Source organism: Lycium ferocissimum, chromosome 4, assembly GCF_029784015.1.
Source record: "Lycium ferocissimum isolate CSIRO_LF1 chromosome 4, AGI_CSIRO_Lferr_CH_V1, whole genome shotgun sequence".
Taxonomy (NCBI): domain Eukaryota; kingdom Viridiplantae; phylum Streptophyta; class Magnoliopsida; order Solanales; family Solanaceae; genus Lycium; species Lycium ferocissimum.
In genome coordinates this window covers 24,699,265-24,727,261 of record NC_081345.1, presented here as the reverse complement: position 1 = coordinate 24,727,261, position 27,997 = coordinate 24,699,265, and the positions used below count along the sequence as shown (strand labels likewise).

At 32.0% G+C, this 27,997-nt stretch overlaps 2 protein-coding genes across 4 annotated transcripts; both read right to left on the bottom strand.

Annotated features, from left to right (window-relative positions):
• Positions 1–79: 79 nt before the first annotated feature.
• Positions 80–7,419, bottom strand: LOC132051912 (O-fucosyltransferase 29). Of its 3 annotated transcripts, none has more exons than XM_059443171.1 (9): positions 6,769–7,419; positions 5,433–5,517; positions 4,230–4,306; positions 4,012–4,100; positions 3,692–3,881; positions 3,062–3,243; positions 2,190–2,292; positions 1,655–1,983; positions 80–957 (listed from the first exon to the last, which is right to left on the bottom strand). In XM_059443171.1, the coding sequence occupies exons 1-9, from the start codon at positions 6,982–6,984 to the stop codon at positions 723–725; spliced, it is 1,506 nt and encodes a 501-aa protein (XP_059299154.1). In that variant the 5' UTR covers positions 6,985–7,419; the 3' UTR covers positions 80–722. The 3 variants fall into 3 exon arrangements, with proteins under 3 accessions (XP_059299154.1, XP_059299155.1, XP_059299156.1); XM_059443172.1 differs by having other exon boundaries at positions 3,182–3,243; XM_059443173.1 differs by lacking the exons at positions 3,692–3,881; positions 4,012–4,100.
• An 8,003-nt stretch (positions 7,420–15,422) lies between these two features.
• LOC132054485 (zinc finger protein ZAT1-like) lies at positions 15,423–16,714 on the bottom strand. The gene has a single exon (XM_059446484.1). The coding sequence runs from the start codon at positions 16,494–16,496 to the stop codon at positions 15,597–15,599; it is 900 nt and encodes a 299-aa protein (XP_059302467.1). The 5' UTR covers positions 16,497–16,714; the 3' UTR covers positions 15,423–15,596.
• Between the last annotated feature and the right edge of the window lie 11,283 nt (positions 16,715–27,997).

The window sequence follows — 27,997 nt, the reverse complement described above, 5'->3', positions numbered from 1 at the left end:
CCTTTAAATAATTGCGAAATTAGTGTCAAGATCATATGCTGTACTGAGAAGGAGATTTAAAAAACCTGAATACAAGGTAAAACAGTGGTAACTGCAGAGAATAAGATTTATTAAAATGGAGGAGATCACAGTTTCTTTTTCTTTCTCTTCTTTGCTGTATACATATCTTACAGAAAAGTATATTAACAATTGTAGCACATCAGAATCCGCTTTCTAGAAAAAACAGCGGTGAACCAGAAAACATATCTTGACAATTGACAGTGTCAAGTGCAGGGCTTCAGCCCCTTCTGCCAAAAGAAGGCACCCGCATACAATGTCAATATGACAATGGTACAACACTTCCCCGAGAAACTCATATAGTCAGATTAAGGATTATCATGCTCAGTCTCTCTAACACAAAAATTCTGGCCTGACTCCACTTCGCGCACAGGTCTTATACTCCCTTCCCCTCTACCCTCCTCCCAATATAAATACTAGGTTTTTTGCATGGCATGGTCCGTGTCCATGACGTGCATTTAACCCACACATCACGTGTTGCGTCTTTACCACTGAACCAATTCCCCGGGCCCAGGGGGTCTCTTTCTAATACAGTCATATGTCCTGTCAAATTTCCTCTACTAATACAGTTTTTGCAAGCTCTTCTCATCAAGGTCACTGCTATTGTGTATGTACCTATATCTTGAATCCGGGAGAGTTGGATTCCCACTGGAAGTATGATTGTTTTATTTGTCTATGAAATTTGAATGATTGAATGGTGTCTTACAGATACACGAGGATGGAAATTCATGAAACTCTCCACGTCCCGGTCTCATTTCCTCAGGTTCTCCCATGAATCCACTTTGGCATGATTTAACCTTTCTAGAGAATGTGTCCCAGTCCATCTTATTTCGAGCCATGAATAAAGCACTGAGTCTTTTGGCATTTGGTCTGATGGTCCTCTTGTGCCCCATGTACCTCCTTTGACATGACCAGGAAAAAAATTAGCTCAATAGTGAAAAAAAGAAGATAGGAAGAGGAATCAAAATTATTTGTAATGAAATTTCAATGTACAAATTTCTGAGTTACCACTATATATCATCGGGAAATGACCAGCTCTTAACTTCTAGTCCATTATTGCATACTAACAGACGCTGAAATTGAACACTTCCAGTTCCACTATTTACCTATTTCCAAAGAAATAAGCCGGAGTTTAAATCACACCTAATCTGAAGGCACTAAGACTCAGCTAACTAAACTCCATATTAGTTCCTAAGTTTAAAAGTCACAGAACTCCCAAACAAACTTTAGGCTGCCAAATTTAAATGCCTGAAAAACTTTCAAGTTCCACAATTAACAATCCATCTCATTTTGGTTTACGCCATAAAATCTTGAAGCAACTGATCATAAACCGATTTCACATTGACCATCCAGAGACTGACATGATTTCATTCTTTCATTGACACAGTGGCCATCCAATTTTCTCAAGTTTTTTAAACATGGACCAATAGTACAATGCTCTCTAGGATCTTGATTCACTTCTCTTTTTTACTTAGTGTGGTAGTTCAATAAAGTAGACACATGCACCATGCTAAACATGAAAAACATGTCCCCTATGAACAAATATTAGATCAGACGTGTAAAAGTGCTAAGAAGAAAAACATGTGCAAATCCTCACCTACTACCAGCAAGGATCTTAGCCATGTTCCCATTATTGTTGGTGACAAAGACATCACTTTCATCACATACAATGTAGTCAATTGCTGCAAGACGAGAAGAGTAGGGAAGAAAAGGTTTCAGCTCATCACCAGCAACTATCTCTTTGGTATAGAAGTTTGGAAACAGCTCTTTTAGAGGCTGCAGAGTTTTTTCTCCACCATATACTTCACCAGATGCAACATAAAGGTATGTGTCATTTTTGAAGCCAAGTGCCCGCAGCATAAGCCCAACTTCATGGGGTGTCAGGGGGCATCTTCCTCGTGTTCGCTCTTCATCGGGGCTCAGCTCCTGAAGCCACAAGTGAATATAGCCTTTGTTATCAAAAAAAGAAAGCAAAACCTTTGGAAATCTTTATGATTTGGTACACAGATCATACAAGGTCCATTTTAATAAGGGAAAAGCGGGAGAAAGGAGAGGTTTCCGACTAATAAAGTCGCCTAAATTGCCGAATAATAAAGACCGAAGTCATAATTCTTGAAGGAAAGAAATCCTACAGGTAAAGTAGCCCATCTTTTTCTTATCTCACCCAATTCGTATCTTTCCTTATCACCCCCGCCGTAATAGCACCCGGAAAATGCTAGCATATCAGGTTCAAACCTGAAATATATATACATCAGAGTGACAAACATTAAGTGCCAACAAAAGCATAAATGTAAAAGGAGTTATCCTGAGTAACGGACATATATAAGAAATAACATCAGAAAGATTAGAACTTTTATGTTTCCGAAGGAAAAAAAAGGTACAAATTGTGATTTAGACACACATCTAATGCTTACTTAGGTAATACAGATATTTGACTATTATGAAGTATGAAGGTCAAAATACAATCTTTCCATTTTAACAAAAGAAAACACGGATGTTGGCATGTTGCTGCTCATTCTGCATCTATCTAAGTTCTCATTACCAAACCAGTGAATAAGATTTCTCCTAATCCCTAAATGTCTATGATCCCGAGAGCATACAAACTTTACCTCAAGCTGATATGCACTTCTTAATATTATGAAGAAAACTATAGGAGGATCGCTTACATGGTCCAGGAAAACATTATCCATATCATATATGGCAGGAAACTGGATAGCATTTAGAAATTCTTCTTATGAAAGATTATTCGGAGTATTAGACCCGCAACCATAGGAAAGCCAATAGATTTCTTTTTTTTTTTCCTAAGCTTCAAATGTAAATGAATGGGTTTGTCCATTCTTTCGGTTAGGTAAAAGGAGATTTAGCCAATACAGCCCCCCTTTCCTGTCCTAAAAGTTGCAGCATTAATTTTCAGTTCCAAAATTCAGACTTTACTTTTGAAAAATTGCTATGCAGAGTTAAATAAACCAAATTTGAATTTCGTAACACTGTCAGTCAAATAAACCTCAAATGAACTGCAATGAAACGTCTTGCCATCTTTCGCATACGCACTACAAGTTTCTGACCAAAATTCCTTATGGGCTTAGTGAATCTTAAAGCATGATAATTCACACGGCAACGTAACTTTTGTAGCTCTTCATCAAGGTCATTAGCAAGCCGATAATCAAATTTTGTCAACTGAAGAACCTGCACACAATATGGAGGTCAAACATCAAAAAAAAAAAAAAAACTGAGCATAACCATCCACTTTTTACTATCAAGTTTTAACTTAAAGACTCCATGAGAATTATTGATTAATTGTTGTTCCATGAATTGTTTATACAGGTTTATATGTGCCATATTACATTCTGAGATTGTTAATAGCTACGTCCCACGCTCAAGTTAAATTCCAGAAAAACGAAGATGTGTGCATCCTGAAACAGAACATAATTTAGGATTTCTGCAAGTTGACTGTCTAAACAGCTAAATGAAGAGATCAGGAAGAGTGATTACATTTCCTTAAAGTTCACTTATAGTTTTCTGGGAAATATGAGGTTTGAGATAGAAAATAGCAGGCAGCTAGTACAGGTGTGTAAATGATTGCACAAATATGATTAAAAAACAGAATCAATTGTTCTGATTTTCTTTTACTTACACGCCTCCTTAAGAGTACTGGCAATACTTGGTCCAAGTAATATTCAGGTTCTGATTTTCTAGGAACACGCATGGTATATGGAGGTTTTCCCATTGACCTCATGACCTTCTCTGGAACTCTTTTAACAACAGTGACATCCTTTGCAAGGTAAGAGATGAACCATTTAACATCAAAGATGTTGACAAAATCACTGCAGGTTAACAAGATATCTCAGTAAAAGAGAGAGAGAGAGAGTCAAATTTGCTTCTGTTATTACGATCCATTTTATAAGCTTATGCAACAGACAGGCTCCTCAAAATAAGTACAAGATGCCCACCAACCTATCATCCTTCCAAAATGAATTATGATCCAACTCAGGTACAACTAAAGTGGCGTTAAGAATTCGCGCAACAACTACAGCATCGGTTATCTGGTAAGCACGAGATAGGTTCCAAATGTTAGACTATTAAGATACAGTATTAAAAGAGCAAACACAAACTGTTTGAGAGATACCAAAGATTAGTTGATGAATGATTCAAGTCAAGAACAGCATACTTACTCCAGTCCTTTGTTGGTTGAGTCCTCCGCTAGTTGCAATAAGTAGATATCCATTTGAAGAACGCACACTCACAGCAGCTACATTTCATTTGGGAAACGTTATAGACCAAGGTATTCTCAGTAAAAATTGAAGCCTAGTGAAATTATGAGATGCAGAAGCATAAGAGTGAACTTTCAAGCTAAATAAGCAGGAGAAAGCCTTTTGGAAATTATCAAAATGACCAAGTGCAAGTGCACATCAAATTTCTGAAGAACTATGATTTAACTCCTATTTGTGTCACATATCAAACAAGAAACAGCAGAATCCAATGCAAGGGCGGACCTTAACAATAATTTGTTCACTTCTACATATCTATGAGGATGCTATAAATGACAATAAGGCCTAGCTCTATTCTTTTTTTTGAAACAGTTAACATATCTATTATAAACAAAGAAATACACCAAAAGTGTACTTCAGTAGTAATTACAAGTAGTAGCCAAAAGAGCAAAACCTACCACCTAGACCCTCATAAACTGTCTAAAATACTAGCTAAGGCTAACTCCATTCTACATATGGTTTTGTTTAGATATCTTGATCACCAACTTAACCAGGCTTCTATATCTACACTTCAATAGCCAATATTAGACGCAACCTTCAGTTCAAGTTCACCAACTCAAGAAACAGGACTTCTCTTTATGTTTTAGCCAGCAGTTAAAGGGGAAGGTAGATGAGTGATGGTCAAAGACGAAAAAAGATTATCTAAGTTCCTTTTGGGAATAAAAGAGCGTGGGAAACAAAAGTGAAAATGTTTAAAAACAAAACCATCAATCCTTAGAAGTTGGATGCAGACAAGCTAACTCTCTTTCACTTCCTTCCATTCCAAATAAAACAAAGGCTATATACTTTTGGCATGGAGGAGCCAATTTTCTCCACTACCTCTTCTCACTCAATTGTTTCAATCAGACATACTCTACTTTCTTTTAGTTGTCTGTAGAGCATATGATTACATTTTAGCTGAGATCATAATGTTAGATGTAAGTAACTGATTTCCATAACCCACTCAAGAAACCTAAAGCATCGAAATTGAAAATCTCTAGGCCCTCACCTTCAGATTATGACCAACCAAATAACATTGCCTAAACACAATACATGATAAGAGTGACAACATCACAAACAGTTAGGACAGAAAATATCTGAAGAAACCATGCAAAAGCATTTACGTACAAGCAAAACGAGGGCCTCTCTCACTGCATCCATAGTAAGAAGTTGAATACCTTGACTTCCAAATATCAATTGGCGTACCTCCATCCTAAAATATATCAAGTAACAGAACACGTGATGCTTCAAAATAACTGGATAGGCAAAACAAAAACTAATCTTTCAACTTCATAGCTGCGACTGTTGCAGCCAGAAACTTTAGCTTTTCCGATAAACTTCTGTCAGATTGTAAGGAACCATTAGTCATTATTACTGTGTCATCCAACAGAAGAAAATCATTCCATCACTACCAGCAAACTTATAACATGATATTCTGAACTTTCCTTTGGCATTCCAGCCACTCCCAAAGGCAAAAAAGCGTTGAAAGTGAATATAAACTGTTCAAGGGAGTGTAACATATACTTCACTCTTTACTTAAATTCTTAAACATCAAATTTGGCACACAAGAAAAAGAAAAATCCCAAAACCAAAAGACTTGCTTGTTAAACTGATAAAATAGATACTAGATAAACTTGATAGTAGCCAAAATCCAACAAAGGTATCTATGAAAACTTCAGTTCACACAGCTATATGCGAAAGAGACCATAGAACCCCACAAAATAGCAATGCATAATCTTAATCTGATGAGTGTAGAGAAGCAATGCATGTACAACAACAACTACTACTACTTTGTAACAGTAACTGAGTACTACTTTTGACAAGATAGGTGAGAACTTATAATAGATTTATACATGTTTGAGGTGTATTTCAATACTGCTTAACATTCACTGTGAGTTCAAGTCGAGAGCTTTGGGTGCGACCGCGCCAACTGCCCAAATATTACTCCATCCCATATTATGTGCTTATACTTTTTCATTTTAGGGATGTCCCAACATGTTTGACACTATTCCATTTCTATATTCACAATCTTCAAGAATTAAAATTCATCAAGCTATTCAAAAGTTAAACTCCATGTGATGTTTTCTCTATCAAAACTATACTTTCAAATTTAACATTTTCTACACTTAAATATCTTTCCCACAACTACTAATATAATTTGTAAGTCAAATTAACATCTTAAACACCCTCTTCTACTAAAAATCCATTAGATAAAATGGGATGTAGGGAGTACATTGTTAACATGAAGAGAAAGGCAATACATCAATATTAAATTTTCCACATGTGAAAGAAAACTGAAGAAGGGTGTTGAATAAAAAGTCAAACTTTGTTGTAAACATAGTCAAAACAAAGCTAATTAACCATTTTATTTATGCCAGCATTCAGAAATTAACTTTTAAACAGTATCCCAGGACCCCACATGAGGTATGTTAGTTGTTGTATTTATGGCCACATTATAGATTACCTGTTTGTAGAACCAAGCACCTCTGCCGAAACTGTGAGAGTACAATTCAAGATTGGACGCCACGTGTCCGGTAAAGAGAGATATCAATCCTAAGGCAAACAACATTAACCCACAAAGTGTGGTACATGAGATGGGTCGCCTTGACCAACAGCTAAACAAGAAATGCTGTTTCTGAGTATTAGCCAATACCCCACAACTATATTTCGCCATACCCATATTTACAGCTACTTGATTTTGATCTTCTGGTACCCTTTTATTCTCATATTAACAGGGAATAACAATAAATCAGTACCCCATACAAAAAGAAGCAGTGCCAATCACTGTGGATGTCTATGTAAATGATGTTGCCCGTTCGAGAGCTATTAAAATAACTGAATGGGTCTTCACTTCTCTGGAAATCCTTTTTTCCCCAGTTTAAATCTGGGTGTCGACTGATCAACAAAAAAAACTCCAAAATCTCTTTTACTCTTCTGTTGATGTAATCCGCCCAATGATTATCTAGTAGAAGTAGAAAAGTGGGTTTCACAAATCTGGCAGATTGTGGAGTGTGGATAGCCTCTTTCTTTCAGTGTTGTTACTTGGGATCGAAATAGGAATGCGGGAAGGAACAGAGGACGTTGGAATTATTACCCCTGTTTGGATGGCTGTTTCCGAGGTTCATTGATATATGTTGTAAGCCGTTGTAATTGCGTGGTTATATAATCATAAAAATGTTTAATTTTTGTAACAACAGATTTGATGATTTTTATGTGGTTAATATTTCATTTCTTCATTATACTTCCACCCTCCACCCCCGCTCTACCACTCACCCCTACCCCACGCTATCACACACCCCCTACTCCTACCCCCACTCCCAACTACCCCACCCATCTGCCTCCCACCCCCATCCTACCACCCACCACCACTCCTCACCACCACCTAACCCCACCCTACCACTCACTACCCCCACCTTCATCCCACAACTACCCACCCACACCACCCACCCTTCACCACCACCTAACCCCACCCCATAACCACTTACCCCCACCCTCATCCCACAACCACCCACCTCACGTCCAATGACCACTCCCGTTCACCACCTACTTATTTTTTAAAGTTTTTATTTTATCCTTTACCTGAATTATGTTAATATATATAAACTAATTTCTAATTAAGAGTTAAGAGTATTTTAGTAAACTTACAAGTTATTATACAGTATCATACAGTCAAACCAAACAATACAAATGTTATTAAACCACAACAAACATACAGTCTATCCAAGCATTGTCTTCATTAATACAATACAATAAAATACAATACAACACCATACTGTACATTAATGAACCACGGGAAACAACCATCCAAACAGAGTGTTAGGGATGATACTCTTTTCTACTCAGATGTTCCTATATTTTTCTTTTTCCGCAAAAAACAAAAAAAGCTACATAAAGAAACATTATGACTAGTAGTTTTATGATTAATGAAAATGCTTCAAAATCATTAGTATTAAAGAAAAACTGAAAAGTTGAGTTTTTGCAAAAAATCAAAAGTTTTTTTTAGAAATTAAAAAAATGGCAGTTTGGTGCACAAAGCATTCCACCTTTTGCTTGAACCCGTGATATATAGATCACATGATGCTCCCCTTCTTTTTTGATAAATTATTTTGTAAAAAAAAAAAAAAAAAAAAAAAAGCTTAACTAACCAAACATCAGAACAATTGGAAAATATATACCAAACACACCATTAGACATTATTTACAATCTTAGTAGATAATTACGAACATCATAAGAGATTTTATTTGGTTTGCTATATTAAGTGAATGGTAGCTAGTGACGTTTAAAGGGAAGTACATTCCACATTTATAAGCTAACAAGTACATAAATTTCAAACCTATTTTGATACTCTAAAATGAGTGCCGGTACATGTTTTACATGGATTAAACAAATAATGATATCTCAAATTTAATTCAAATTTATAAAGAAATTATTTTGCCATTTTGATACTTTTTTTTACCGAAATTGCATATATAACTGGAAAAATGATATTTTACTCTCCTATTTATCACTGATATCATATATGCGAATAAAGTAAATTTAAGTACATAAACTTTATACCTATTTTAATTCCTTTATTTGAGATTTTTACATTGTACGTCACCAATTAAGGATTATTTTAATAAATAACATTACTTTTGATTTATTTTAAAAATAACATATTTAATTAACTATTATAGCACAAGATTGCTCGTGTGTAATAGAAAATACATTTAGAAGTAATTAATTATCCTTATAATTGGGGATTAATTTTGATCCTTATCAATCCTGTTTCTCTCTCATGATTACAATATCATTATTCTTCTTAATGAGCAATAAAATAGGAACGATTTTGGTGAAATTTGGATCAGGAATGATTATAGGGATGAGAGGATTTTAATATATCATCATACTTAATATATTCAGATTTAGTAACAGAAATAAAAAAACTATATATTCAAAAATAAAAATGTATCATATCAAATTATACATTTAATTAAAATGTATTCACTAACATACATGATATAGTACATTATACCATTACTGATATCGTGTATATAATTTAAATAAGGATAATTTTAGAGACCTCCCCTCAGGTTTATCCTTATAACATTCAGTTCCTTCGTGGTTTCGAATATTACATTACCCCTTTTTTAAAATTCTGAAAAAGGGTATAATATGACATTACCTTCATGGTTTAAATGGCAATATTTCAAAACATTTGATAAATACCCTTTTGAGGCATTAATATAACTAGTTTCAACATCTGAACTGACAAATTCGATCTTTTTATAAACTTAGTCGAGCTAAATAATAAATCATAATACGAAAAGTGAAACCAAATATATAATGTAAGACTACTTCGGAAAGAAAATCAAAACACAATTATTCGGATGTCAATATTTGTAACTTTCTTTTTTGTTTAACTCTAATTTCAAGTTCCATTACTCTTACTTGATTATGGTTTAGTAATGTATTTTCATTTCATTAAATTACAGTCATGGTAAGTTATTAATATGATTTCATATAAATACCCGTAATGTTTATTAGTAGAGTGAAAATTATTCTCCCGGTTCGAGTTGGACAATTAAAAAGTAATCTCTTTATTTTGCTTATAGTAAAAGTTGTAACTGTTCAAGAAAAAGATAAATGACAAACAAATTAGCAACAGTAATGAAAAAATGAAAAAATAAGGATAAAAGTAAAAACAACACATTGATAAAGCGAAAAAGGGAAAATATGAAAAAATTGAAAGGGAAGAAATTAGGAGAAAGAGAGAGGACCATAATAATGAAAAAAGAATGGTTAAGGGTATCATGCTATGATTTTGTTGAAGAAAGTACAAAGGAGAGAGAGCAGCCCCTGGGGATTGTTATGGGCACAAAATGAATGGACTTTGGCGTGGGAATGAAAAAGAGGAAGGCAAGGAGCTGTATGTAAGGAAACTAAAAGAAGTGACGTTTCGGTTGGAAGTAATGTTGATTTAATGTGGCGAGACACCTTTTCATTATTATTAATTAAATTTAAAAATTAGAGAAAGAGACAAAATTCTTAGAAAATAGATAAATGCTAATGTTGGCCTTAGAGAGCGCCACCTCACCGGGTCTATGTTCTGCAATTATATAGATATATAGATTTTCTACCGAAATTTCACATTTTTTCACCTGGTGTTCAATCTCGGCATTGGTGTGCTAATTTATCCGAATTCACATCGAGCAAGACCTATTAAAGGGCAAGCACTCTAAAAAAAAAATTTTAAAAAAATCATAGCAACATTTGCACTTGAAAGGTCTAATTAAAATTAGAAGGATTCACGCCATTATTGTTCATTCAAAATTTTCACCTCTTTTAACCGTATGAAGTTAAAGAGGAGAGAAGACAAGGAGAAATCGTCACTCGTCAGGTAGCTCGATTGGAATTATTATGGATAATATACAAGAGCGTCCGAGTCTATGTGATATATATAACAATCAGAGAGTTCAAATTATTGTAATAAACAAATCTTTTCATCTACTCGATCCATTGACAAGTTAAATATATCACTACGGTCAGCGGGTCAGTTCATTTTGTGATCATGTATCATAACTAATTAGGGCCAGGACCTAAACTCAAGTTCCGGATGTTAGCATTTGGTGAAATGGACCATAAGACATGGACTTATCACTTACCCCACTACCCTAAAATTTGGCTACTCGTACTACTAAAACTGAAAACATAATACATGTATTGATTTGGTTCGAGGGTTCTTGAGTACATAATTATTCATTTTGAACTACATACCATCTACAGAGAGGCTTTTGAGTACTTAAATTTTACCATAATTTCTTCATTATTATTTTGTTGCTAGTAACTAAGTGAAATCTAACTATTCCTATAAGTTTACTCACAGCAATCGTTTAAGCAGATAGAAAGAAAAACACATATCAATGGATCCAATTAACATTGATTAATTTAATTTGAGAATTGACTCCGATAACGACACTATAACAACGGCCGGAAGAATGTTTGATCTTTGTTTTGGTTGTGATATTGCTCTGTATATATTTTAGACATACTTTAGATCATGTTAAATATCTTACATGGAATCCAATTTGTGCAGCAGCAAGATCCAATTTGACACTCATAACTTGAACTAAAGAGAAGTTCAATAGGAGGGATTTTGTTATGTTAGATATTCACGTGAGGTTGTGAAGGATATAAGTTAACGAATAGATCATTTTTTTACAGAGCCAGTTGTTAATTGAAAATTATATATCGAATTATATATTTTCTCATGTTACTATTTTTCTTTAGAAATATATTTTATATTACATTTATACTCTGTGCCACGAAAATAAATAAATGCAATCATAATCTACACTAACTAATAGAGGATATTGAATCAGCGTTTGGACAGTATTAAAATGATATTTTCCTTCTTCCCTCCCTCCATCATCTTTTCAGGTCAACAATTCTGTTTGCTATTTTGACTTTTTCTTTTTCTCCTTATGGTGTTATTTTCTTCCACATTTACCCTCCAGGTTCATCATATGATTCTCGCACGAGATCGAAATTTTTGAAAGCTGTTGATTTGAGGACCACTTAGATACCAACTAGTAGTAAATGACACTTTGTGGACCAAAATTCATCTCAAGCCAAACTTTAGGAACTAGTATAAATTGAGTTGAGCTAATTAATGGTCAACACGTTTACAGCCAGAGATTTTAAGTCTAAATTATCTTCATCGGATGTGCGTCTTTTAGGAGGACCAAGATAAATTTTGGGTCAAAAAAATTCTCAAGAATTTCAATTTTATATTATTATTAAAAGAATAGTGGTTCATATAATGTCTCTATTTGGGTGTAATTTGAGCTTAAGAAATCTTGCTAAACATGACAAGCGAGGGTGATTAATATAATGCCTCAAACAAAGTAATAGCAACATTATGAATTTCAAATTTCCGATATTCACGTGCTTCATATGGTTGAAAGCTAAAAACATTTCTTTTTTCATGAAAAAAGGATAAAGTTAACGAATAGTCAATTTTAGAGCCTGTAATTGAAAATTAATTGCATATTCGAAGTCGCGATTAATTAGCCAAATTATAAAAAACTATAGACTCCAAAATACTTTAAAAAAAAAAAAAAAAACTATTTTGACAAAACTTAATGAATAGTAGTTCCTTGAAGCATGACCAAACATATTCTACCATCACATCCATGGATATTGCCTAGTTGGCAATAAAAATGGAATGAATCATAAGAGTTTGGGTTCAAATACTATCAGGGACACAAGAAATTAAAGTTAGGTGATTTTTTCGTATAAAATTTAGTGAATAGAAATACTTATACTTCTAATAGTATTTTAGTATAAAAAAAATAATGCTCACAATATAGCTTAAAAATGTTATATATGTGTGAATATATCAAAACTTAAGAGCCAATAATTTCAAGACATAAACATTTGGTGATAAGGGCTAAAAATATACTTTGTTACACATTTGGGTAAAAAATATCCCTCATGTCATTAAAATTTTCAAATATATCCTATCTTAACGGAAAGTCTCAAATCCCCTGAAATAACCTGATTTCATTTTTAAACTCTCTTCATTTAAACCTAACTACATAAAAAACTCATATTCAATACAAACTTTGACATTATTTAGTCCTACATTTGGAGCCAGGTACCTAGGCACGGGAGCTCAAACTGATTTGTTGCAAAATATGGATTTTCTATTTAATTGGGTCGAGTTTAAATGGAACGGGTTTAAAAATGAAATCGGGTTATTTTGGGAATTTCCATTAAGACAAAGGTATATTTGAATACTTTAATGACGGGAGGAGTATTTATCGAAATTTATAATGGATTATATTTTTAACCTTTTTTTCCCTCGATAATAATCCTGCTAAGCGCAGTAATACGTGATCGAACAGCAAAGTCGAAAGCCATGAATGTTCAATACTAGAGGTAGTATCTTTTTTTATATCTTCTTGTATTTTGATTTAGACATTTGATTTTACAGGCTTGACTAATCAAAATTTATGTCGGATAAATTTACTAAAAACTAAAACGTTTGGTTTGAATTAAGACTTTAAACAGTGAAAGAGATCTTTATCATCTTGCCGCACTCTTTTTATGGTGGACGTACCACATATTCGCAAGGTGCATATAATGTCGAAGAGTTATTTTAAACTTTGCCTTCCGAACAAAGTTTGTGTAGTTGGGAAAAAGGTTAAAAAGAGATTTTGACCTCACATTACTTAAACACCACTGTTTAAGCTTTAGCTATATAAATTAAAAGAAATCCTTTTTTCTTGTGGGGTTTGGGGGTTTCAAATTTCAATATAGAATCTTTCGGCCCTAATTAAGGGGCCATTTATATATATCCGTATTAAACAAGCAATCACATGCAATAAAGATAGTAGAAACTTGAATCCTTTTTCTGACTGAACAGTAAGTACTCTTCATTTTTTGTAATCTGCAATCGCCTAACACATCAAGATATACAGGGCAAAGCCAATCACGGAAATCAAAGAAAAAGTCAGCCATTCAATTCATGAATCTTAATCTCTTATTAAATGTGACGGGCATATTCCTTAGCAACTGCATGCCATTACCACTAGCTTTGCTATTTTGTTAATTTGTTTGTGGAGTTTTTCATATTTACATAATCAAATTTTTGATAAGTTAACCATATATAGATCTCTGTAATAAATATTAATTAATAACTTAATAAAAAGAATATCTAATTTGCACGTTAGAATTTTCATTTTAAAGTGTATAATATTCTTAAACTGTTAGTACATATAACTAATATTCAGATACGGACTCAAAATTTAAAGTTTGTAATTCCTACAACGACCACAAGTTAATATGTAATAATGATTGGATTATAGCCAAATATTTAGAAATTTTCAGCGAATATTTTGATACATACACCGGGTATAAACAAAAGCTATTGAGTTCCGTGAATCCGCAAGTAGCACTCTCCATCCACCACGGCTAATATCCGAGTTCGTTACTGTTATGTAAAAGATATTAACATAATCATTCTTGTATACGATAATTACAAGTAAATGTTTATCTCATAAGCATTAATTGACAACGTAATATACATGATAACTGATGTGTTATAAAGTTAGTTAAACACTATTGATAATATAACTTTTTTACACCATATACACACACTGTCTAGGCTTTTTAAACAATTGATGTTACAATTAAGAAAAACAAATGCAAAAAAAAAAAAAAAAAAAAAAGTAAACAGTAGAGAGAAACAGAAAAATACTAGGGCGTGATGTGGTCAGTTACGTGCAGTTTCTGGCAGTCACATCTGTCACAGATGGAGAAGAACTACTAATACTGACTAATCCATAAAGGCAAAATGATGAGAGAGGAAAAAGCCAATCGAATTCTTAAATACACAATATTTGGTCAATAACAAAATAAAAACTATTGTTAAAAGAGAGCAAAAACAAACAAAAAAGCGCAAAGAGCACAAGGCCCAGCTGTTAGCACCAAAAGTAGTACTATCATAGGCATATTTGCTGTGTTCACAGACCAAAACTGATTCAATGTTCTGTTATCACAAGCAATACTCATATGCTATACTGCATATCCAAATGAGTATTTCTACATCCCTAAAATGTAGCAAATACACGCGCAAATTAATCCCAACATCACATTACAACAACTACTATAACTTTTCCTCATTTTCATGTAAGTTGGATCAAATCAGAGGGGAAATCAGAATTTTCGCTTTATGAATTCTAAATTTAAAACAACGGTTTTTACATGCTAACCACTGAGTTCTAAATTTAATATGTATATAACTGATTAATTTCTTAACATTAATCTACTGTTTGCTTCCACTCTGCCCCTAGATCAAACATCATTACAATAACGATTACTATCTTAAATCGAGATTAATTATATGAATTCTCACTAATCATGCTCAATCTCATCTAAAATCGAATTATATAAAATAAAAATAAATTTAAAAAGTACGGAAAGTCTTCTCGTATGCTACCCAGCACAGGGAGGCTAGGGCCCTAAAGGCCAATCTCTGTCAGTAGTTTGTTTCTTCAACTGATTTTCAGATTGCTTGTGAAGGTTTCAAAGCAAATGTGACTTACAACTAACGCTAAAATAGAGGAGCTAAAATTGGAACAAAATTCAATACTTTTCTATAACAAAGCAGAACCCATTTCAACAAAATTACTAAAGAATAATGGAAAGAAAAAACAAAACACAACAAGAAAAGAAAATGAGAGATAATGACCATTTTGACCTCCCATATTCTTCTCTCCAATGGCTCTGCTTTAATGGATTGATTAATCAAGAAACACTAAAATCTTCGTCTTCCATTGGAGCTGGCATGTTAAGATCTATAAACCCAAATGGGAATTTACCAGAACTTGAATCCATTAAACTATCACCAACTTTTGATGATGAAGAACCAGTTATTGATGAACTCAATATATGTGATCTTTTATGTCCACCAAGTGCTTGACCTGACCCATATATTTTCCCACAAAATGGACATTCATGCACTTTCTCATCATCCACATTCTTCACTCTCAATTGCCTCAAATTTTCTTTTGATTTCCCCTTAATGTTCTCTTCTTCAATGCAAGAACTGTTGTTTTTCTTGTGAATTGTTTTATGACTTCCTAAAGCTTGTGAAGATTTCAACACTTTGTTACAAATCTCACATTGGTAGTACTTGCCTTGTTTTTGGTCATGTGAATTTCTCCATACATCTTTAGAAAGCATCATTAAACATACAGCAACATCTTCTTCAGGTGAAGTATCTGAAAATGAACTTAAGGATTTCTCCTTTTTAACATCATCAACTGATTTTTCTTCAGACATGAACATTCTTCTAGTTCTTTTAGATCTTCTCCTTGTTGGTTTCTTAGTTGACTCAGTTTCACTTTGATCTTTATCATGTACAACTGAACCAGCATCCAAAAACTCAGGATCTACAATCTTGGAACTCTTTTTTGGATTTTCTCTTAACACATAACTACCCAAATGTTTCTCTTCTTCAATTTCCTCAACTGAATAGAGTGACAGAGTTGATTCACTAAGACCACCACCAGAATCTTGATTTTGTGGTGGAGTTTTTGGTGGAAGTGGTAGAGACCTTAAATGAGACCTCATATGACCACCCATAGCTTTACCACTTGAGAATTTTCTTGAACATAGCTTACATTTATGCTTTTCCATACTCATTGATTTTTTCAACAAAACAAAACAGATCAAAGATTAAGGCTTAGCACTGTTAGTAGTAACAAGATATAGATAGATACAAGTAGATGTGTATGTATGGATGGTTGTTTCTCTCTCTCTCTCTCTAGGAAGGTTGAATGGAAAGGAGAGAGTTGAGGAAGCAGAGTGGGAGTGGGAACTTATAAAAAGGGCTTTAAAGAGGAGAAGTAGGTAACAAGCATTCTTCCACCATAAACACTTGTGATGTGATTTGCTTTCTCAATGCTAATTTATTACTACTTACAATCTTTTCTTTTTTTACTTAACCAAGCCATAAGTTAAAGTATATTTTAGTATACCAAAAATATCTACATAATTAAGTTACTTGAAACATAATTACAAATAAAGATTTATACTCCCTTCGTTTCAATTGTTTGTCTGATTTTAAGCACTAAATTTAAAAAAATAATGAAAACTTTTGAATCTTGTGTTCTTAAATATGTCATGTGAAAAATTTAAAATTAAAGAGTTGTCAAATAAAATGAGATAGGCATTCTTTTTGTAATGGATTAAATAGAAAAGTAAGACAAATTAATAGAGGGAGTAGTATATATGAGTGTTTAAGTTATTTACATAATTACTTAACATGATTGTAAATAAAGGTAATATGATTACCTCAAAATTGTAGAAAAAATTGCACCCCCAAAACTTAAGGAAAATCATTTTTTTTAAAAAGAGCAGCTATGTGCACGAAGCATACCGTTTGTGTATGGTTCAGGAAAGGGTTGCATCGTAAAAGAGGTGTGATGTGGACAATTTATGCTAGCACAAGCATCGATAATTGATTCCCCGACTTTGAACGTGTGACATATAGGTAAAGTCACAAGAATGCAACTTATTATTATTCCAAGGCTCCCATTCTGATTAATAATTTGTAAATAATCTAAAAATATTACATTGAGTGAATAACATTTGAACTCTTTTATGAGGCATGAGCTTAGAATTTTCACTAAACTATTTTTTACATAGCTGTAAAAATTGTATTAAAAATATGATTTAATTTTGAATGGGACGGCGAAAATAGATTAAATACTATTCAACTACTCGTGATCGTGAGGAGTAACTGAACATGCAACTCTTGCCGTCTCAGCTTGATCCCTTTATTTTTAAATAGAATGTAATAAAGAAATATTCTAGAATTACTTTTTATTGTTTTTTTACAGGCCTATGCCTGTTTGTACTGTAGTCTGTACTACTATTAATTAGGTCGCCGATCATTAAGCGGCAACCCTTTTCCTCGAAAAAGTTTTAATCAAGTGATTAAGTAGGTGAATGGACATAAAAAGGTGATACTTGAAAAAAATATTTGAAGTTAAGTTTTAAAGATGTATTTGAAAATTTACATTGTGTTTTGGCATACATTTTAATTAAAAAAAATTGAAATTTTGCGAGTAAAAAAAATTACTTCAAAGCAAATTACTTTCAAAGTTGAAACTCATTTTAAAAACTTTTTAAAAAAATCAATCCAATACATAATCAAACTCTGTTTTGAAAAAGGAAAGGAAAATCGTTGTTAACTCTTTTAAGAATTTCATTGCATCAGCATCTTTCCTTTGAATTTTTTCCTACTTAAACAAACTAAAAGTACATTAAGCACTCCTTTTGTACGCTAACTTTTCAAAATTATTTTTGGTTCGAGTTTAACGACATCTTCTTATAATAACAGTAATAAAAAATACAACTCTTTTGGTACCTTTACTATTTGAAGAGTCAGTTTTTCTATTTTATATTTATCTCAGAATATCTTTATATTAAATCTTTAACTATTTTAACTTAAAGAGAATAGTCTTTTTTACTATATCGTTTCCAAATATGTAATTTATTATTCAGAATTACATTAAAATTACTTTGGCCTCTTAAACATGTCAAACAAAGTGGACGGACAGGATTACCTCAATGGTACTTCAATTCAATTCATGAGTTTATCCTATAAATAATGGGATCCGACTTTCAAGAACTTTGTTTGAATAAAAAAACATTGTATAAAGACTGCTAGTCAATAAACTGTTACTCGTTGATTTGTTGTACCACATGAAAAGCCACCGGTAATTGCTAAAGCTCCGTTGAAGGTGGTCAACTTCATTTAATTTTGTTTTTATTTTCTTGGTCAACTCTGTTTAATTAGTAATTATCTTCACTTTTCTGGTTTCTAGCTTACAGGAGTAAACATTGCTTAATCTAAAAGAAAATCAACTAAACGAGATTTATGAAGGTAAAAGCGAAATTGATGGTCCTATCCTTTAAGATTTTTCTTTTAACTTTCTGTGACCTTTTTTTTTTTTTTTTTTTTTCTTTGGGAGATACAGAGTTAGGAGTTAGGAATAGGAGTAAAGGAAAGAAATGGTCCAGCAACAATGAATGATAATGATACAAGTAATTGTCATCTCCTTCAAGATTAAATTGAAATTAATAATAGCAGTTATAAAAAGATCTTACTTGTAAAGTCTTAGACTATTTGTTTGTGTACAGCCAAACAAATTTCTGATATTAGTTGTGACAAGAAATTAATATTGAGTCTAAGTTGACCTTAAAATTGGCTCATGATTTGAGTATTGTTCAAGATTATATAAATAGTTCAAGCGCACTATCTTACACTGATATGGGGCTTCTAACACTCTCCTGCACGCTCAGATCTGTGAACTAAAATATGGGGCGTCTCAACATCAAGTAAACTAAAAATCAGAATGGATCGATTCTAATATCACGATAAAGAAATGAATGTTGTGGCTAACTTAATCACAAAAATTAGCTCATGAGGTGATAATTGTGCAGGACCATAAATATAAAATGTCCAACTGCACCATCTGACATGGGTATGAGACTCTAGCATCCAGACGCCCAGACTTGGCAACTCGAGCGGGACTATATGATATGATTTTTTATTTTTTTGAGAAATACCTTTGGAATTTATTTACGTGCATCCTTCTATTAGAAAGAAGTTTCTAAAATTTTCTCAAAAGTTAAAAAATGCATGTGCAGTGAACCTTCCTCAAATAGTGTTTAGTTGAAATTTCTTCAATTTACAGAAACTTTTTACTGTAATTTATTCAAAGGCAGCACAACAGGACAAGGATAGAAAAAAGGAAAATAAGCAAACAGGAAAAACACGAAAAGCCAAAATAGACAAAATTATGTTTGCTTAATTGCATGCCAAAGCCACGCGTATGTCGATCTCACATTTGACTTGCTCATGTCCAACCACCGGCATCACAGATCCATAAATTATCACTCAATTCTTTTTATTAAGCTAATTTAAATTTAAATTTAGTATATTTCGGAAGAGGAAATGGATGAACATTTTACAATTTAAATAAAAGAAAATGATTATGCTAATTACTTGTGTGTTATTTTTTTAATCTCTTACGTATAAAAATAAAACATTATCAATAATAGGAATGTGGATTTGCACTTTATTGAAAGACTAGTATGCGTTTCAAAGAGTTCTGCGTTTTGGCTTACCACTAATCCCCAAGGCAATAGCGTGAGCCTAAATTCTTGTTATTTTCTTATCTTTTTTCTAAGACATGCCCACTTGTCTTGAATAAATTATCTATTTGTTATTGCGCCGTCAAATACTGAAAGAATATGAAAACTGTTCAATGAGACCCACATTATTGAGACTACAAAACAATTTTTTCCTTCTCCCAACTAATTCACGTCAAACCACTCAATGTCTCACAGGTTCTCGAAATTTATGGCACATCCTCTTAAGTTGGAAATTGTGAAAACAATGGTAAAACAAGCCCAGGAGTAGTTCAATTAGCATGGATAAATTCATTGAACTATAACCACATCGATTATGACGAACACTTTCTTAACGATTAGACTAGTAGAATCAATATCAGGGAGTTTGGTACGACGGAAGTAATATATTCACCTTAACTATATGCCTTACGTTAGGTATGAATGGAGAAATTTTTTAATAGTGTGTGCTCTCTCATTTAAATTAAAATTAGTTGAGTCAGTAAATTTTTGCTTACCGTGTCAATAATAATTACAATATATTCTATAAAGCTAGCGAAGTCTTTTTGCTCGACCAAACTTTTAAGCAATATTTGCATTTCGTTCTGGATCCTAATTAAGTATTCAAAGTGCTTTTCTTGGTCATCACTTATGACCTTGGCATTTTAAGATACTGTTCATGGTAGCTCGACAATGATCCACGTGACGAGTTTATTTATTCATCCAATTTTTAGTATCTTCTTGAATAATTAAATCGGTGCATAGGTGCGATGAGCTGTCAAATGAAGAGTGCTTGGTATCCTTGTTAAAAAGATCGAAGATGGTAAACTTTTGTGGCGTATAGCTTTGAAATTACTGAATTTGTCTGCGCAGTGTGAGTGCTCATTTTATATACTGTTAGTATTTAAAAAGTCTAACATATTCTTACTAGTATTGTTCTTTTAAGCATTCTTTAAATAATATAAACTATAAAGAATATTACTAATTGTTTTAGTTTTCATGCCTCTCCATAATATAGATAAATATATTTAAAGAGAGAGAGAGATCAATAACCAAGTCTATGTTCAATAAAATTTTAATATGTAAGCTCATATAAAGTCTGGCTTGCAATAATATTAGAATTCAGTCTTGTAGGAGAAAGGAAAAAAAGTTGCAGGTACTGGGATGAGTCAAACGCTAAAAAAAAATAGTGGATGGTAGCGATTTATCAAGGCCTCCTTTCATGTTAAATGTGCTCTTCAAGTTCATTATCATCCTTCCTCTAAAGGTAGTGTAACTGCAGCATAATATAAGAAAAGATAAATAAATAAATAAAGTAATTATATGCTCGCATCTTTTTTTGTTAACCATCTGTATCCGGTAAAAACGAAAAATGAACTACAAAATAAATATATCTGCACCTTTTGGCCGTTCCTCTCTTCTTCACCTTGTTTTTATTTTTCATGTTTATATCCGCAGTTAACAAATTAATTGTTAATTTCAATTCTTATTGACGTCAACATACACATTTTATTATATCACAAAACTCTCTCTTATTCTTTTTCTTTAGGTTTTCTTTAATTCCTTGAAAGTGCTAAATGTTGCATATGTAATCTTATTTTTGGAATCAAATAATCATATCTATGTAATATTGGTATCACCGGACTACACAAATCAAAACGATCTTGATCAGCATGAAGTTTGTGTGCTCTTACAAGTTTCAAAATTATTTATTATGAAAATGAATTATAAAAAGTGAATTACTTCTTAGCAAAGAAGCAAACTTTGATGAGGGAGGAAGGACTTTCGAGCCTCAACACATGTTATTGACTCGCTTTATATCTTTGGCCTCCAACAATGTACAAACTATTGCTAAAGTACAAAATAATGGAATTATGATGCAACAAAAAGATGCTCAATAGTGTGTCCAAAAAATTATCTTAATCTCCAATAACAAATAAAAATAGAACTTACCCAAAAAAAAAAAAGCCCCGGAGATAGCTATTTGTTTGAGCTTCTTCAATAAAATGAATCCATCTCAATCCTGCAATTTGTTATGCAAGTTAAGAAAGATCCTACAAGAAAATGAAGACAAAAAGAAAATAAAAGCATAAAAGAGCAAGGAAAGAAGAAAGAGAGACATGAAATTGGTCAATTATTTTTAACTTCACTGTGGAATGGGCATGAAACCAAGAACAAAAAGCCTGTTTTGAAATGACAATTGTGGAGAATTACCATTGGTTTTTCCATGGCGGGCAAGAAAATAGAGAAAACACACGGACCCTTTGTTGTTGCCGTTGCCTTGCTTCTTGCTTTTCAATGTCTAAACCGTACAGATTAATAGCCTCAAAGAAGAGGAAAGGAGGTAACCTTTTTTTATAATTAAGTTAAACTAATGTGAATTATGAATATTATTAATTAACTAATTAAGAGTAGAAGTTATGGAAATGAAGAGGTGTGAGTTATGGAGATGAATTTTTAAAATAAAATAATTTAAAAATTAAGAAAAAGGCAAAAAAGGAAAAATAAGATAAATAGGATCTTTAGACAAAGAGAGGTGCCACATCACTCTTTTTTTTTCTCCCTATATTTGAAATATACCCTTATATAAATTTAATCTTAGCAAATAATTTAAGGAAAAAATGTAAGAATAAAAGGTCAAAAAAATTGACAACAGAGCGTGGGTCACAACTTGACCCTTAAACTTCCATCGGTTCTTCACAAATGACATACAATTAATATATAAAATTAATATGGACTTCAAATAGGAAAGAGGAAAAGAACCAAGATTATTAGAGTTTTTTTTTAGCAAACTTAGAAGAGAAAATAGCAAAAAAATGAGAAAAAGGATAAATAACAATGGTGGTCATAGAGAGGTGTCAAATTACCTTGTCTATGCCTAACTTTATAATATTATATATAATTGTTCCAATATATAACCAAATTTGGAGTAATAATTTTCAATGTATAGATTGTTCCTTTCACGAATAGGCATCACCTTTCCTTGCATTACCCAATGACTACGAGGAATGACTAGACAGTAAACTACACTCATCGATCGCTAGCTAAATTTTGTTAAAGAACATTATTAAGTGGACTCTCCGGTTCTGTCTATAATAACATTGTCGTGACTTGTGAGTCAATCGAATTCATTAATTATGATTTGCAAAGAGAGGAAAAGTAGTAAGTTTATAGGATGAATAAACTCTCTTAATAGTCAGAGCTAGGCTAGTTTTTCGGATTGGACTCTCTTATTCAGTTTATAACAGTTGGTAGCAGTATAGATTGATCAATACTTTAAGCTGCAATTTAGAGTGGTGGCATGGTAAACGACTAGAAGCAGTGTAAGGGGGTGGCACTGAACCATAAGGTGTTAAGAGCGCCGAATTCAAGAGATGGTGCCAACTGTGACCAACGAGTTTGTTGGTTCTCAAGCGAGGATGACTGTTATGAGTCAATTTACTCAGTAATTACAAAGTTTAATAAGTTTTTTCATCAAATAAATTAGTATTTTAGTTTAAACTCTCCTGCTCCGTTCATATTATCTTCTCCCCTTAAACGACAATATACAAGTTACATCCTAAATCACTCTTAGTGGAGTAACAACTTGTTGAATACAAGTTAAAACTGTTTTCTAAGATGCACATGCCTAGAAGCCACCACACTCACCGCATTCCAGAGATATTTTGTTATGGTTAGCAATTGGCATGATCTAATGCTTGAGTTAGGCACCCTACCCTAGTTCTGTACGTAGTGTCATGTTTTATAATTGAAAACTTTTCCAAAACATGCTTCTTGAAATTTTGATGCATATTTATATTTCCTAAATCTGAAATGGCATAAATTAGTAGGCGTTTGGCAATAGAAATCAAAAACTTTTTCACTTTTTGTGAAATTTTGGAGTTGGAGTTGGAGTTTTGTTTAGCCATAGTTTTTGCAAATAGTATTTTTTGTTGAAATGTACTTGTTTTGGTTGTGAAAAACAAGTTTTTCTTGCTTTTCAAATTCCAAATACAACTTGAAGTTGTATTTGGAATTCTCATGGCCAAACACTAATTTTTGAAAAAAGTGAAAAAAAAAAAATCAGGAAAAAAGTGAATAATTCTTATGGCCAAACAGGTCATTTGGTTGTTTTCACTTTCAGCAACTAAATGCATATGGTTTGTATTAATTCAAGTAAAATAACAATTAATTATTACATCCATGATAGTATTAAAAAACAGCATATTGAAATCCTAAACTCTTCGAAATAAGTCTACTTGTCCTCCGTTATGTTTTTCGGCTTAAAAATTCCTTTGTCGTTAGTCAATTAGCTCAAAAATATCCTCCAACTAGCTAAATAATTCAAAATATCCTTCTTAATAACGGTTACTCCAAAATAACGGACAATAGGTTAATTTTGTCCTTAGAACTATTTAAAATGGGACAATTTCGCCTTCCATTTAAAGTTCGGGATAAATGCTCTTAATTATAAAAACTTGAGCAAACATTTATATGAGAGATTATGAGATTACTTTTACTATTATAAATGATAATTTTTATACAACATCAATTTTATGTAATATAAAGTTCGGAAAAGGGCCTAAAATGTCCCTGAGCTATCGGATTTGGTACAAAATTACCCTCCGTTTACCTATTCACTCTAAAATCTCCCGTCGTCAACCTATTGGCCCTTAATTGCCCTTATTTTTAACGACACCCTTTCAATATATGATTAAAAATTTCACTTATTATGCGGCACGTTTTTATTGGTTAGTTTTATCATTAACCTAAACTAATTAAATCTCAATCCACCTAACCCGCGCCTGACTTAAATGCCTAATCAACCAAGGAGAAAACCCCCGTTTAAAGCCGGAATCCCTCTTCCTCTTCTTGCTCTGGCGAACAGCTCCGTCTCCGGCCACCCCATGGACGCTTAAAAAAAAAATACTAGAATTGGAAATAAAATAGAGTAATGAACTAGAAACATAGTTTTACACAATTGATTAAGATTACAAAAACCCATTCTCCTAAATCGAAAAACGAAATATGCAACAATTTAACAACATGATTAACTAAAGCTTGTTATAGCCCATTTTTTTCAATCTTTATTGTTATGACTAGGTTATGGACACTGTTGGGCTGACATCATCGAAACTCCAAAGGTTTAAAAACCGATAATATTTGGTTTTGTCTTGGTTTTACTAAAAGCAACCCGAAGAAAAAACTGAATCGAACCGACAAATTTTATACATAAATATATACATAAAATATATTATTTTAAAAATACTTTTAAATGATTATATACTTTTTAAGCAAAATTGTATTTATCTTTAATAAGCTAATGAATTTTATATCTTTAATCGATTTTAAAAAAGAAATCCATGAATTCAAGCTCATGCATTCAATGAAATAACTATATGAGATTTACCTAGATTTAGTTTTTGTATTTCTTATAAACTTTATTCACTTAATTAAAATCATAAATCCTAAGACATTTTCTCCATAATGCAAGAAACTATAGCTACCTCAATAAAAGGGTAATAACGGATTATAAGTTGGAAAATGGTAGAAAAATCTCTCCTAATTGTAGAAAAAAGAGAAATACCCTTAATTTTCTTAAAAATCTAAAAACCAACCCAAACCGACTACAACAAACCAATGGATATGTATTATATGTATTTGGTTTGGTTTGGTTTTAATAATTTTAAAAACCGACTAGATTGATTTGGTTTTGGTTTTAACCCAAAACCGACCCATGAACACCCCTAGTTCTAATTAATGGGGTTTTGTCTAACCGACCCATAATGGGGTTTTGTCTTTGGTTTGGTGGGAATTTTAGTTGGGGGTACGGATTATTAGGTGGATTCGGGTTATGAGTTGAGATTTAATTTGCTTAGGTTTATTATAAAATTAACCAATTAGAATGTGTCACGTAATATATGAAACTTTTAATTATACTTTTTAAGTGGGCCGTTAAAAAACAAGAGCAATCTATGGCCAGTAGGTTGACGTCGAGGGTATTTTAGAGAAAGGGATAAGGCACTATTATCCCCCTAAACTATACCCGAAGTTGCTACGACACACCTTACCTTTCCCTGGGTCCTATTACCCCCCTAAACTTATTTAAAACAGAATATTTACCCCCCTAAACTTATTTAAAATAGAATATTTACCCCCCAAAGCGTTGATGTGGCAAGGAGAGTGAGAAACATACAAAACGGGAAAACTTAATTTTTTTCCTTAAAAATCTGTATTTTCTTAAAATATGAAAAACTGAATTATTTTTTAAAAAATATGAAAAATATTTTTTAGAAAATAAATCTGGAAAACTGAGTCTTCTTATTAAAAAATTGGACATTTTTTAAATGTGGAAAACTGATTATTTTTTTGGGACAAGGCACTGTTACCCCCTTGTACTATACCAAAAATTGCTACGACATACCTTACCTTTTCTTGAGCCCTATTACCCCCCTAAACTTATTTAAAATGGAATAATTACCCCCCTAAACGCTGATGTGGCAAGGAGAGTGTGTTTCACTCTCTTTGAGAGAGTGAGAAACATAAAAAAGGGGAAAACTTAATTTTGTTTTTCTTAAAAATGCGCATTTTCTTAAAATTTGAAAATAAATCTAGTCTTCCACATTTAGTTTTAAAAAACGGGTTTTCCACATGTTAAGAAAATAATTAATTTTTTCAAAATTTTATAAAAATTCGGTTTTTTTCACATTTTGGCAAGAAAAACACTTTTCCGGATTTTATTTGAAAAATGCAAGTGTACTAAGAAAATGAAATCATGAAAATCAAGATTTTTAAAGACATTTTAAAAAAATAATCAAGTTTTCCATATTTTTAACAAATCCATTTTTCCATATTTAAAAAAATAATCATTTTTCAGTTTTTTTTTCTTTTTCAAAAACGGGTTTTAAAAAAAAAACAAATTTTCAATTTTTTTTAAAAAAAAGGGTTTTAAAAATCATTTTTTAAAAAGAAAATTCAATTTTTTAATCCATGTTTTTAGTTTTTTTTTTTTTTTAAAATGGGTTTAAAAAAAATTAAATTTTCAAATTAAAAAAAAAAACGGGTTTAAAACTCATTTTTTTTTAATGAAAATTTAATCTTTTATTTTTATTTTTAAAAAAATTAACACGTAAGCTGAAAAAATTAAAAAAAGAAGAAGAAAATAAATAAATACACATGTGGCAAGGAGAGTGTATGTCACTCTCCCATATGAGAGTAGGCATCAGCGTTTAGGAGGGTAATTATTCCGTTTTAAATAAGTTTAGGGGGGTAATAGGACCCTAGGAAAGGTAATGTGTGTCGTAGCAATTTTCGGTATAGTATAGGGGGGTAACAGTGCCTTATCCCTATTTTTTTCTATATATGAAAATAAATCTAGTTTTCCAAATTTAGTTTTAAAAAACCAGTTTTCCACATTTTAAAAAAATAATTAATTTTTCCAAAATTTTATAAAAATTCAGTTTTTTCACATTTTGACAAGAAAAACATTTTTTTTTCCTGATTTTATTTGAAAAATAAAGTGTCCTAAGAAAATGAAATCATGAAAATCAAGATTTTTTAAAACATCTTAAAAAAATAATCAAGTTTTCCATATTTTTAACAAATCCATTTTTCCATATTTTAAAAAAAATTGTGTTTTTAGTTTTGTTTAAAAAAATAAAAATAAAAAAAATCAAATTTTCAATTTTTTTTCTTAAAAGGGTTTTTAAAAATTATTTTTTTTAAAGAAAATTCAGTTTTTTATTTTTTTTTCATCCATGTTTTCAGTTTTTTCTTTTAATAAAATGGGTTTTAAGAAAATCAAATTTTCAATTTTTTTTTTTTAAAAGGGGTTTTAAAAATTATTTTTTTAAAAGAAAATTTAGTTTTTAAAAAAAATTGACACGTAAGCTGAAAAAATTAAAAAAGAAACAAAAAGCAATAAATACACATGTGGCAATGAGACTGTATTTCATCTCCCATATGAGAGTGGGCATCAGCGTTTAAAGGGGTAAATATTCTGTTTTAAATAAGTTTAGGGGGGT